This window comes from Anguilla anguilla, chromosome 6, assembly GCF_013347855.1.
Source record: "Anguilla anguilla isolate fAngAng1 chromosome 6, fAngAng1.pri, whole genome shotgun sequence".
In the NCBI taxonomy this organism is placed as follows: Eukaryota; Metazoa; Chordata; class Actinopteri; order Anguilliformes; family Anguillidae; genus Anguilla; species Anguilla anguilla.
In genome coordinates this window covers 30,173,515-30,185,412 of record NC_049206.1, presented here as the reverse complement: position 1 = coordinate 30,185,412, position 11,898 = coordinate 30,173,515, and the positions used below count along the sequence as shown (strand labels likewise).

At 40.0% G+C, this 11,898-nt stretch overlaps 1 protein-coding gene across 7 annotated transcripts in view; it reads left to right on the top strand.

Annotated features, from left to right (window-relative positions):
* Positions 1–7,508: 7,508 nt before the first annotated feature.
* The window catches only part of LOC118229874 (phospholipase ABHD3-like), a 37,091-nt gene continuing 32,701 nt past the window's right edge, over positions 7,509–11,898 (top strand). Inside the window, exons 1-2 of one of the 7 annotated variants that reach the window (XM_035422340.1) lie at positions 7,843–8,777; positions 9,461–9,586. In XM_035422340.1, the coding sequence (XP_035278231.1) occupies positions 8,763–8,777; positions 9,461–9,586 (141 nt within the window). In that variant the 5' untranslated portion in view covers positions 7,843–8,762. The other 6 variants (XM_035422343.1, XM_035422341.1, XM_035422346.1 and 3 more) reach the window with 6 other exon arrangements.

Below are 11,898 nucleotides of genomic sequence, written 5' to 3'. Positions count from 1 at the left end.
GAATGGTAATTAGTATGTGTAAAATAGGTCAGTTTTTGTACAAGTGCGAGTGTGCATATAAGTGTGTATGTGGACACCTGAACATCACAACCATATGTACTTTGAACATCTCATTCCAAATTCATGGGCATTAATATGGAGTTGGACCTTCCTTTGCAGCTGTAACGGCCTCCACTATTCTGTGAAGGCTTTCCAGTAGATTTTGGAACATGACTGCAGGAATTGTCTGCCATTGAGTCACAAGCATTATTGAGGTTGGGTGTAAGGCCTGGCTGGCAGTCAGCATCCCAATTCATCCCAAAGGTGTTTGATGGTGGAGTTCAGGGCTCTGTGCAGGCGTGTCAAGGTCTTCCCCCACCAAACTCCGCAAACCATTTTAATAAACCTTGCTTTGTGTGCAAAAAGGCATTGTCATGGTGAAACGGGAAAGGGCCTTCCCCAAACTGTTGCCACAAAGTTGAAAGCACAGAATTCTCTAGAATGTCATTGTATAGTGTAGCATTAGGTTTTCCTTTTGCTGGAATTAATTTACCTAGCCCAAACCATTATTCTTCCTCTGCCACACTTTAAACTATTTGGGTCAGTACAGTCGGCACTATCCATTCCGCTAAACTCAAATTCATCCGTCAGACTGCCAGATCGTGAGTCACAATTCATTACTCCAGAGAACGTGTTTCCACTGCTACAGCGTCCAATGGCGGTGTAATTTACATGACCCCAGCTGGCGCTTGGCTTTGCACATGGTGGTCTTAGGCTTGTGTACGGTTGCTTGGCCATGGAAACCCATTTCATGAAGCTCTTGAACAGTTCTTGTGCTAACGTTGTTTCAGAGGCAGTTCGGAACTCGGTGAGCGCTTTAACCAAGGACAGATCATTTTTACGCGCTACACGCTTCAGAACTCAGTGGTCCCATTCTGTGGGTTACTGATTTGCGGCTGAGCTGTTCTTGCTCCTATACATTTCCACTTCACAATAACAGTACTTACTGTTGACTAACAGAGCTCTAGTGGGGCAGAGATTTGACTAACTGACTTGTTGGAAAGGTGGCATCCTATGACCGTGCCATGTTGACTGAGCTCTTCAGTGCAACCCATTCAACTGCCAATGTTTGTCTGTGGATATTGCATGGCTGTATGTTTGATTTTATGCACCTGTTGGCAGTGGGTGTGGCTGAAATTTCCTAAAGCGCTAATTAGAAGGGATGTCCACATATTTTTGTAAATGTGTATGAGAGGACAGTGAAGGCCGTATCAGTCAGATTTTAGCCTTCTATCCTTAAATGTTTATTATAATACAATGTAAACCTTGAAATGTGTTAGCCAGTCACATTCTATATCAATATGATTTATATGATGTAATACTTTCAATACTTTTCTTTAAAAGAATGGCAAGACCCCCTGAATGGGATGCACCATGACAAAAAAAAACATGTATCCCAGTACAGGCCAACTGAAAAAGGTGAAAATTATTCTCAAAAGTTGACACTTGAGACAAGGCTCAGGTCCTGGTCTACATTTGACCTAAATTGTGTGAAATATTACTGTACCATTTTCAAATAATCCTTCTCCTAACTTTCAATGTTAACCTATACAGGCCTTATGGAAAAAATTTTAATTTTTGTTTTTCACAGCATGGGTCCGGATCTGTGTCTGACCCAAGTTGGGTGAAATATTGCTCTAGCATTTCCAAGTAATCCCACTCCAGATATTCTATGTAAATCTATACAGGCCTACTGGAAAAAAGTGAAAACTTGGAATAGAATTTCTCCCCCCAAATTAGAAGGTAAAAATGTCATACTTTTTTTTATGACCGAACAGATCCTATCATAGCTCTGACAACTTGGATGAAATATTGCCCTAGCATTTTCAAATAATCCCACCCTGAACTATCTAGTTAACCAAAATGAAAAGTTCAGATTTTTGACATGAACCAATGGCCTCTGTAATATCTGATACTGATACAAAAAGGCACATTATGACTGGACTATTTAGGTATGTAAAATGTATGGAGGGATATACTCTGGTGTGAAACGGCAATTTTCATACAGAAATAATGACCACTCATTGACCAATCAGCATCGAGTATCCAGCAAAGCTTTGGGATAAAGGAAGTAAATAGTTTTATTTTTATCATAAACAAAAATACTATATGTAATTGCATACATACATTTACAATAAGGAGCCTTACCCGGTGCTACTGGAATGGGATTCATTTGATGATATTTTGGTAATCTGACTCCCAATATAATTTTTTAACTTCTATGCTAACAGTTTTACATAGGAGACTGCAAATGACTATGGGGTACAGGTATCCTGAGGTCTATGTTCATGTTAGGATCTTAAAACTGTAAGGTGTGCAGCGGTAAGAGTCCAAGAGGAATGCCAGGTTACGGTGAATGCAACTTATAATACTGCATTTAATGATGGCAATATAAAATGGTGCAAAAAGTGAAAAGTGGAATGGCTATACATGAATGGCATGCAGGAGGTCGTATTGACAAGTCTCCTCAAACCATTCCACTTTTCCCCTTATATCCCCAAGGATCAAAGGAAAACCCCAAGATCGATTCATAACAAAACGGTGACATTATTGATTCTGCTTGTCCAAGATCTGGAAGTTTATCACACTGGGTTCACCTTTGTAGCTGACCACATCATCCAAGACACTAATAAGGTTTACATAATGCTGATCCAGTCTATTTTATCAAACCCTACGGACTTCCGGTCAGCTCCGTAAACACATTCTGTTTTCCTTTGGGGGTCTGATAAGGGGCACACTTCTGTAAACCGTCCTACAATATCTATCTTCAAATAAATACACAACGGGATATATGTACTTTTCCAGTGCATTTTGTTCTTGTATTCCTAACATTATATAGCAATTTTATGTAGCCTAATGTTCCATTTTTATTTTGAATAAAATGGCATTACATTTAATGATATTCAATTACATTGCATTTCAAGTGCAGCAAAATGTCTTTACTATTAAATTGTATCATATATTAATCTCCTTACAAACAAAATGATTCATATCAAAATATTGGCATAGAAGTGAGGATTAAGTAAAAATGTTTATTTTCTGAATCCAGTGGTTACAACAGTCAATGCCCTTGCTAAAATGTTCAGTTCTCTGAATACTGAACACAAGTGGTATTGCGTGCTAGAACCCCTTACTTGACCTACAATTTATTGACAATGACAATTATAAATTCATTGTTAGGTCAGTCGAACAGTAACCTCATGGAATAAACCAGAAATAAACTATATCAGGTCTTCAGATTAAACAATTTTATTAACTGAGAAACGGTCAATTAGAATAATGAATTGAAATCATACATTCATTATTGAATGTAGACTTAATACTTCCCAATTTTTTTACTTTTATAAATGAGCCAGAAAAACTCAGATGTTGTAAGTACACAACCAAGGAACCAACAAAAAAAGAAAAACCCTTGTCCTCCAAGACTCCAAAAACCAAATGAAAACTTTTTTCCTGCAGCCATCATAAATACTTTACCCAATAATGCTTGATGATTCTTGCCCTGATTGGGTGATGCTGAGTTAAGGTGTGGAAGGGGGTCAGGCTCATTTATGACAAAGCCTGGCCAATTTAAAAGCTAACAATTTACTTATTAAAGTGACCTTACCCTGTTGAAAGCAGGGTTAAGCACCATGATATAGATCAATAGATCAACCATCAATAGATCAATGGTTTCAATCTCTTTCTAATGAGATCAAACATGAATTGTTTAGGTGAGTCAGCTCAGCCATTGAATACCTCTGGTATTTTACTGATGGGAAAACTGACTGTGGGGAATGAGAAGAAATAATGTTAGTTAATGATAATAGGTAAAGATAAATTAGCTAGCTTGCTCAGTCTGGGAGTTTATCTGGAAAAGTGGAGGCGGTATTCTGACAAGTTTAGACAGAGAGCATCAATCCAAAAAGCATAAAATACCATAGGAGATAGGAAGCAAGCCGTTTCTGTTTAAACCTGATCTTAAGATGCTCCAGTGTATCCACATGACTGGCTGCACTATCTTTTTGGCAGATTTCACATCATCCAATACTCGTGGCTCCTTCCAGAACTGAAAAACACACTAGTTACTTTTTTATATTTGAACTATTATCTTAACCCATTTTTAATGCGCTTCATCGTAATACTTCGCCTCAAAATATGAATCGCAACCATCAATTTTTTTTTACCTCACTTTTTAGCTGCGACCGCAGCTCTATAGCTCTGTCTGTCGGTCGGTCGGTCCGCAAAAAGTGTCCCACCCCGTAGCGGCCACAGTTTTCGCCCCAGGAGCCTGAAATTTGACATGGACGTTGGTCATGACCAAGCGGCCAAAACCAGACTTCGTTTTTGAAGCTCATTTCCTGGTCTTGTTGTTCCTGGTTGCTCACTAGCGCCACTACGGTTGGTTCCAGTATAGGTCTTTTCATATCCGGTTTCCATGTAAGTCTACGGTACAAATGCGGTCAAAATACAAAGTCAATAATTTTTTCTCATGAGTACAAATAGTCACAATATGTGTATTTTATTCGACTTATGACTGTCCATGGGTCTATTTCATGATTTATTGTGTCATTTGGGCACTGTTATAATATTTGTTATGGACCAATGAGGTACAGTTTGCGTCACTTCCTGATTACTGCAAAGGACTAAGCTACAGTAGGGGCTACAGTCGATGGTCACTGGGGTGGGAGGTGGCGCCTCTTGGCCTTGACATTGTGGCTCCGACCCAGAGACTGTAAAAAATATGGACAAAGCTACTGTGACGTCACCCATTGACTCTCCGTGGGTCTCTAAAACACGTTTTGAAGCTCAATGGCGGGCGCGGCCGTGTTGTCGATTTGGAGCCAAAACCATAGAGTTAAGTAGCTCTTGTGATTTTTCCAATGTGATTGACAGTCCGGTGCGGAAAAGCCCATCAACCTGAACGAACGATTGCAGAACGAACCTGAGGCTAGCTGACTGTCTGCCGTTATGTTTTAAAATATATTATCAGATGTTTACGGAGTTTAATTTCCATCCGTGACTGTACTGTGTCATGTAATCACGTTATATGTATGACATTAAAAATACAATTATGTTCAGTTATCTTCAATTAATGTTTCTCAGCAAAACGAATATGCTTAGCTAGCATATCAGCTTGCCAGTGAGCTAGGTAGGCTATCCGTGGTTAGCTCACGCATTAGCAATATTGTGGCGATCTTGCCTGTGTGTAACTAAATTGTTAGCTTGTTAGCGGTTAACTTGTCCCGCTCCGCGATCGTGTAAATACTCGTTATTTTGAATGTGTGTAGCCTGCTAGGAATCGGTTCCGTAGCGCTAGCAGCCCTCGGGTTTATTATTTGCACCGTCATGTTTCTGTCATTAGTCAATTAGCCAATACTGTTGTTGTATTCCCTGCCTGTCTCTGTTTTGCGTGTCTCGTGCAGAGATCGTAAAAAATATGGACAAAGCTACTGTGACGTCACCCATTGACTCTCCCTGGGTCTGTAAAACACGTTTTGAAGCTCAATGGCGGGCACGGCCATGTTGTCGATTTGGAGCCAAAACCATAGAGTTAAGCGGTCTTGTGATTTTACAATGTGATTGACAGTCCGGTGCGGAAAAGCCCATCAACCTGAACGAACAATTGCAGAACGAACTTGAGGCTAGCTGACTGTCTGCCGTTATGTTTTAAAATATATTATCAGATGTTTACGGAGTTTAATTTCCATCCGTGACTGTACTGTGTCATGTAATCACGTTATATGTATGACATTAAAAATACAATTATGTTCAGTTATCTTCAATTTATGTTTCTCAGCAAAACGAATATGCGTAGCTAGCATATCAGCTTGCCAGTGAGCTAGGTAGGCTATCCGTGGTTAGCTCACGCATTAGCAATATGAACCACAGGGGAAGAACATTGACTACACTGATGGTCAATCAATCAGAGATGTGTAGGCTACTGGTGATTTGACTAGGCTAATTTTCGTATAACTGTCTGGTAGACCTGCTGTTAACCGAGCAAGTTATCGTCGTAGGTTTTCGCCACAGTCAGTTAATGAGCCAGTAACTGCTACTAGCTACTCCATCGCCGTTTGTGGTGTTCACTTGCTGGGTGACGCTAGCCGACCGATCGTTCGCAAATCACTTTCTACCGAATAAAAATTAACACTGTCAGCGGTGATTAACAAATCTACCAAGTATTTTAATAACTGATCTGCAGGCGTGTAAATATGACAACGCACTTTGTACAGCAAGTTTTCCAACTGGTGCACGAAGACAAAAATAATGTGTCCTACACTGAATTTCTAATTATTATTAGGCTTTTATTTTTTTCTTGTAAATCATCAAAACCAATGGAGAAAAGCCAATATACGCAAGGAGCCCCCAGGACCGATTCTGAGAACCACTGTCTTAAATGCCTAGCTTGTCGGTCTCTTAAATGCTAAAAAACATGTTCCTTTCTAAATGCCAAGATGGTTAATTTCGTTAAATTCTGTGTGTGTGATTTCATCGTGTGTTGTATGTTATTCAGAAAATGAACCTTGAGACTCTTAATTCGCTTCGTGAAACTGAAAAAATGTTTATCCCAAAATCGGGATTATAGTAGCTTTGTCACATGCGTCAAGCATGGCCCAGGTAGACATTTACGGGATGTACACGACTGACAAGCCGTCAAACACGTTTGACAGATGGAATATTTGCCGGTTAGGGTTAGCTAGCTAGTCAAATGGCTTGGTAGCCGAAGTTGCGAACTGTTTTAGCATAGGCTACTGGACTACCACATATAGCAAATAAGCGTTAGCTGATTAAGCTTTCTGCCAACTAATTATTTGGTTAAATGGGCTAAAGGAAATAGTAAAAATGACTTGGCTACCGCAAAACTTCAGAGGAGGATTATTTTATGGTCGTCTAGTGCAGCTGTAAATAGCACACGCTATAATGAAACCACTACAAAATGGGATGCCTGCATTTTCTGACTTCGCACAGGTGGACCATGGTCGGAGCCGCAATGTCAAGGCCAAGAGACGCCACCTCCCACCCCAGTGACCACAGATTGTAGCCCCTACTGTAGCTCAGTCCTCTGCAGTAATCCGGAAGTGACGCAAGCTGTACCTCATTGGTCCAGAACAAATATTGGCACTGTGCCCAAATGACGCAATAAATCATGAAATCGACCCATGGACAGTCATAAGACGAATAAAATACACCTATTATGACTATTTGTTCTTGTGAGAAAAAATTATTGACTTTGTATTTTGATCGCATTTGTACCGTAGAACTACATGGAAACCGGATATGAAAACACCTATACTGGAGCCATCCGTAGTGGCGCTAGTGAGCAACCAGGAACTACAACACCAGGAAATGAGCTTCAAAAACGAAGTCTGGTTTTGGCCGTTTGGTTTTACAGACCCACGGAGAGGCAATGGGTGACGTCACAGTAGCTTTGTCCATATTTTTTACAGTCTCTGGTTTCAAAACGTGTTTTAGAGACCCACGGAGAGGCAATGGGTGACGTCACAGTAGCTTTGTCCATATTTTTTTTTTATTAAATAATATTGATGACATTCATTCTAGCAACTAGAAATACAACAAGAAATACAAATGTACACTACTCGAAAAGGTAACTCACTAAACTTAAATAACTTCCTTTGGTCACAAATGAACACAAAATCTAGAAATCGAGATTTGGGACTGCGTCTCCTCACTCGCAGACAGCAGCTCTACCTCAGGGGATCAATCGCGGGCTTCCTGGAAGAGCATACACAGAATGTGAGCACTGGCTGCCTGTCATCAGGCATGCTGCATTGTCTATGGGGTTGAACTGCTGCACATTATGAAGCAGTTAAATTTGATTTCACAGCTCATTTTTGAATGACATTTTGCACTTTATCGGTTCACTACACCTACACCTACAAAGCGGAGAGCGAATGATGTAGCCGATTGTAATCGTGTTTGCATATTTCAGGTTTTGGCATCTTTCTAAGTAGGCTAACATTCCAGTAAGGAATTCCATCCATATTCGACAACTGTATGGTTTATTTTTTTCGCTAAGTTCGTTTTTTCCAGCGAGTATTTTATCGTTCATGTAGGCTACGTAATGTGGTAATGTAAATGCGGGTTTCAATTTGACGCGGTGTTAGTCTGTGTAGCCAATAAGTAAATTACTATCTGGATATAATCATCGCTATAAATAACCATTAGCTTCACCGTTATTAGCTGAATTTCTCTTCAATTGTGGGGTAGTAACAAACAGTTACTAGGCCGTATCGTTGAGTTAATCAGCATATCGTAAACAGTGCGTGGGCTGGGCAAACAGACGTTGGAAGCAAACTTAATGTAGGCGATCTGAAGATGAATATAGCCACTGAAAACATGAGAACAATGTGACTGGATGCAGATTAACGCAATATTGTCACAACCCGATCGCAAACTGCTTGATGTCGCTTCTAAGCAATACAACAGCGGTAGTCTAACCACAGAAATGTGTCTGTATAGTTGTGATGTAATAACCCACCAGCTAGGCCAATGAGGACGCATTTGAACTCGCGTACTCATTAATATTCATGATTGCCCCAAACAAATCTAGGTTTTAATTTCGCCGGCCGGCGTTGGTGGAACGGAGACAAAAACCTTATTAAACGCTTATACTTGAAGCGCTAATCATTATCGAGTATAGAAGGCGCTGTGCTTTTGATGCAATCGTAGGATCCGAGCTGAGGAAGAGCGAACAGAGTAACATCGCTATATTAGAACGGATGTTTCTAATTAAGGCAGGTTTGAAGACAGCTATGTTATGGGTCCTGTTCAGACTCTTGGTTCGCTTTTTGGTAGCCGGACGTTGACCTTAGCGACTCCATGTTGTCCTCTCGAATTGATTGTTTTGTTTTGCATTTTTGTTCCTTATAGTAATCAGTTCAAAACAACACGTATTCAATGTAACAGTGTTAATGGCCAACGTGTTTATTGTGATAATTACTTGATAAAAGGCGCGCTGCTCTCTGTGGGGTAACGTTAATTGCACTTGTTTACGTCCAACGTTTGTGTTCATTAATGTGTTTACGAACTTTTATTTTAAGCACTTAAGCAGCATAAGAAACGTATTTTTTAAACTAATATTTGCACTGAATTTAATGTAGTATTATGATAAACCATGTTTTATTATACCAGAATCGTTTAGTTTTCCTATAAAAACACTTTTACGTAGGCGTATCGCTAATTAACCGTGAGCCACCATTCATCAGAAGCTAGCGCCGGTTCTTCTGTGGTTCTATGGCAATCTTTGCATTTCTAAATTGATTGATTATCGCTTGTTAACATCCGATAGCGTTAACATTTCTGTGAATTGGGTTGGCTGAAAACTAGACTTCCCCCTGTGATCAGATCTCAAACTAATCACTTTATTGAAAGTGAGGCAGGTGTCATTTGATTTTGTGGTTCACTTGACTGTCACCAGTTTGCTATGCTCCTGTCGCATTCCGAAGTGTGGAAAGTATGCGTGGATTACATCTTCAGACCCTATACTATGGTAGTCGGCACCGTCACGGCCGTCGTTTATTACCTCTGGGGATGTGAGGGTCAGGTCAGTCACTTCATGGAGGCCAAGGCTTTGATGAGCACATGTTTTTAACTGAAAGCTGCTTACACCAGCCCCGGGCTTCCCAAACTCGGTCCTGGGTCCCCCCGTATTCGCTGGTTTTTGTTCCAACCAGTCACAATTCAAGAATTATTACAAGATGTTATTTCTGCATTAGGTGTTTTTCACCTTTAGAGGGATTATTTACCCCCTTAAGCCACATTGTCAGATAGCTATGCATGCCATAAAGAATAAAATTCTTGTGTTCATACTGCGCTTATTGTGGTATATTGCATAAAAAGAGGTAAAACCTCAAGTTATGCCCTTTTCGCACGGGACTAGTATTACCTGGGGACCTCAGGCAATTTGTAATAATTGCGGAGGTCGTCTGTGATCTTAATCCCGTGCGAATCTGCCCTGTCCCTAATTTGTAAAGTAAAAATTTCACCGCAAATTACCTACCATATTTCGCCAAACACAGAGGTCATGTGATAATATTAGTTCCGTGTGAATCGGCATCTCGGTGATTTGGGGTCGTATTTGACTGTTAAGCGGAGCAGAGCCTTGACATTTTCAATCATATCCGGGGGGATAATGTCAGTAAATTCATAGACTACATAGACGCCGCATTGGCTTTTGGATCGTAAGTCAAGGTCGCCGCCATATTGGACCAGGCAAGACTGGCCTGGAAACAATCTATAATCGCTGCTAGACGCTCAAGAGAGGAGTGTGTATCAACGTTAGGTTTACATGAACTGAATTACTTACGTGGTGGAAAATAATTCATTGTCATAAGGAATTGCCACAGTTCATTTTAACCTGGCAAGCTGGCTAGAAAGTAATAAATGCATTGCTAGCTAACTTGAGTAGGATTGTAAGCATCAAATAACATTGATTGTAAGGCTAGCTTTGCTTGTTGCCTGCCTACACACTCCTCTCGAGCGTCTAGCAGCGATTATAGCCTAACTATCGAGATTCTAAGTAACTGGAGATACAACTTTTTTTGTACTCCACGTAGATCATAAACCCTTGAATATAAAAACGACTCATTGAAATTGGTTGAGAAATGTAAACGTTATAGGGCTTTTTATCCAGAAAAACCGCAGCTCCCCCGTTCACTTGTATTTGTTGTCAGGCCAGTCATGCCTGGTCCAATATGACGGCGATGTTGACGTATCGCAGCAACTGGCCGAAGCAGTCAATGCGGCGTCTATGAGTAAATTCGAGTAAAATACAGACTTCGCTTATCCCGTGCGAATGCGCCGCACGAAAAAATTTCTAAATCACATGAGGTCCCCAGGTAATACTCGTCCCCTGCGAATAAGGCTTTAAAGACTTTCCTAATTGGTGACACCTGGCCACTGAAAATTAACCATCTGGAAGATAATGACTCCAAAGAAAAAGAAAATGATAGAGAGTCAAACCTGCTTTGTGTTAAGTTCAAGGAAAAAATTCAGAAAGAAATTAAGCGTGTTCAACAACCTAATTAGATGGCTATTGATTTACCTCTGGCTTTCATTTGATCGAGAAAGTTACATCTAGGTAATTGTATGCAAAGTAGCACAATAAGCACAATATCATCATGGGAAGTTTATTCTTTATGGAATGTAAAGATATATATTTTAGAAAAAATACTAAGGAAAATTAGCAGCTTGTTAAAATTATGGGATTGCAATTGTGATTGGAATGAAAACCATCATACACAGGGTGGCCCCAGGAATGAGTTTGGGAACCACTGCACTAGCCTGTCTCTATATAGTTCCATTGCAACTTTAGTTTAGCTGTAGAATTCTTCCTCTTTTACCCCATCCATGACTGTTCATTGGTTTGTACTTAATCCATACAGGGATACAAATAATCATATTCTTGTAAGTTATTTAATAACTAATATTTTTTGTTTGCTGTTTGAAATACAAGAGCTTGATTTATACTGCAAGCATTTCACACACCTGTAGGATATGGGCAATGACTAATACGGTGTGTAACCCACCATCATCCTTCATGCCCCTTTTTAGTGCCATTTCAATACTTTAACTGAATTTAAATTGCTCAGTTTTCTTGTGCACATCCTCTTTATGCTTTATTACAGAAAAAGTGTAAAGAATCATTCATTGCTCTTGTATAGAGTTGGGTACCAAGCAAGATTTCACTAGACTGGATTGATTAAGGACACACAGGCTTCTAATAAATGCACTGTGTAAAAGCCTATTTGTATGTGTGTGAATGCTTGTCTGTGTCCCCTTTTCTCCAATGCCATGTCAACTGCAAAATAAAAAAAAGTGACACTTTAGGGTATTAATAATTGTCCTTTCCCCTCC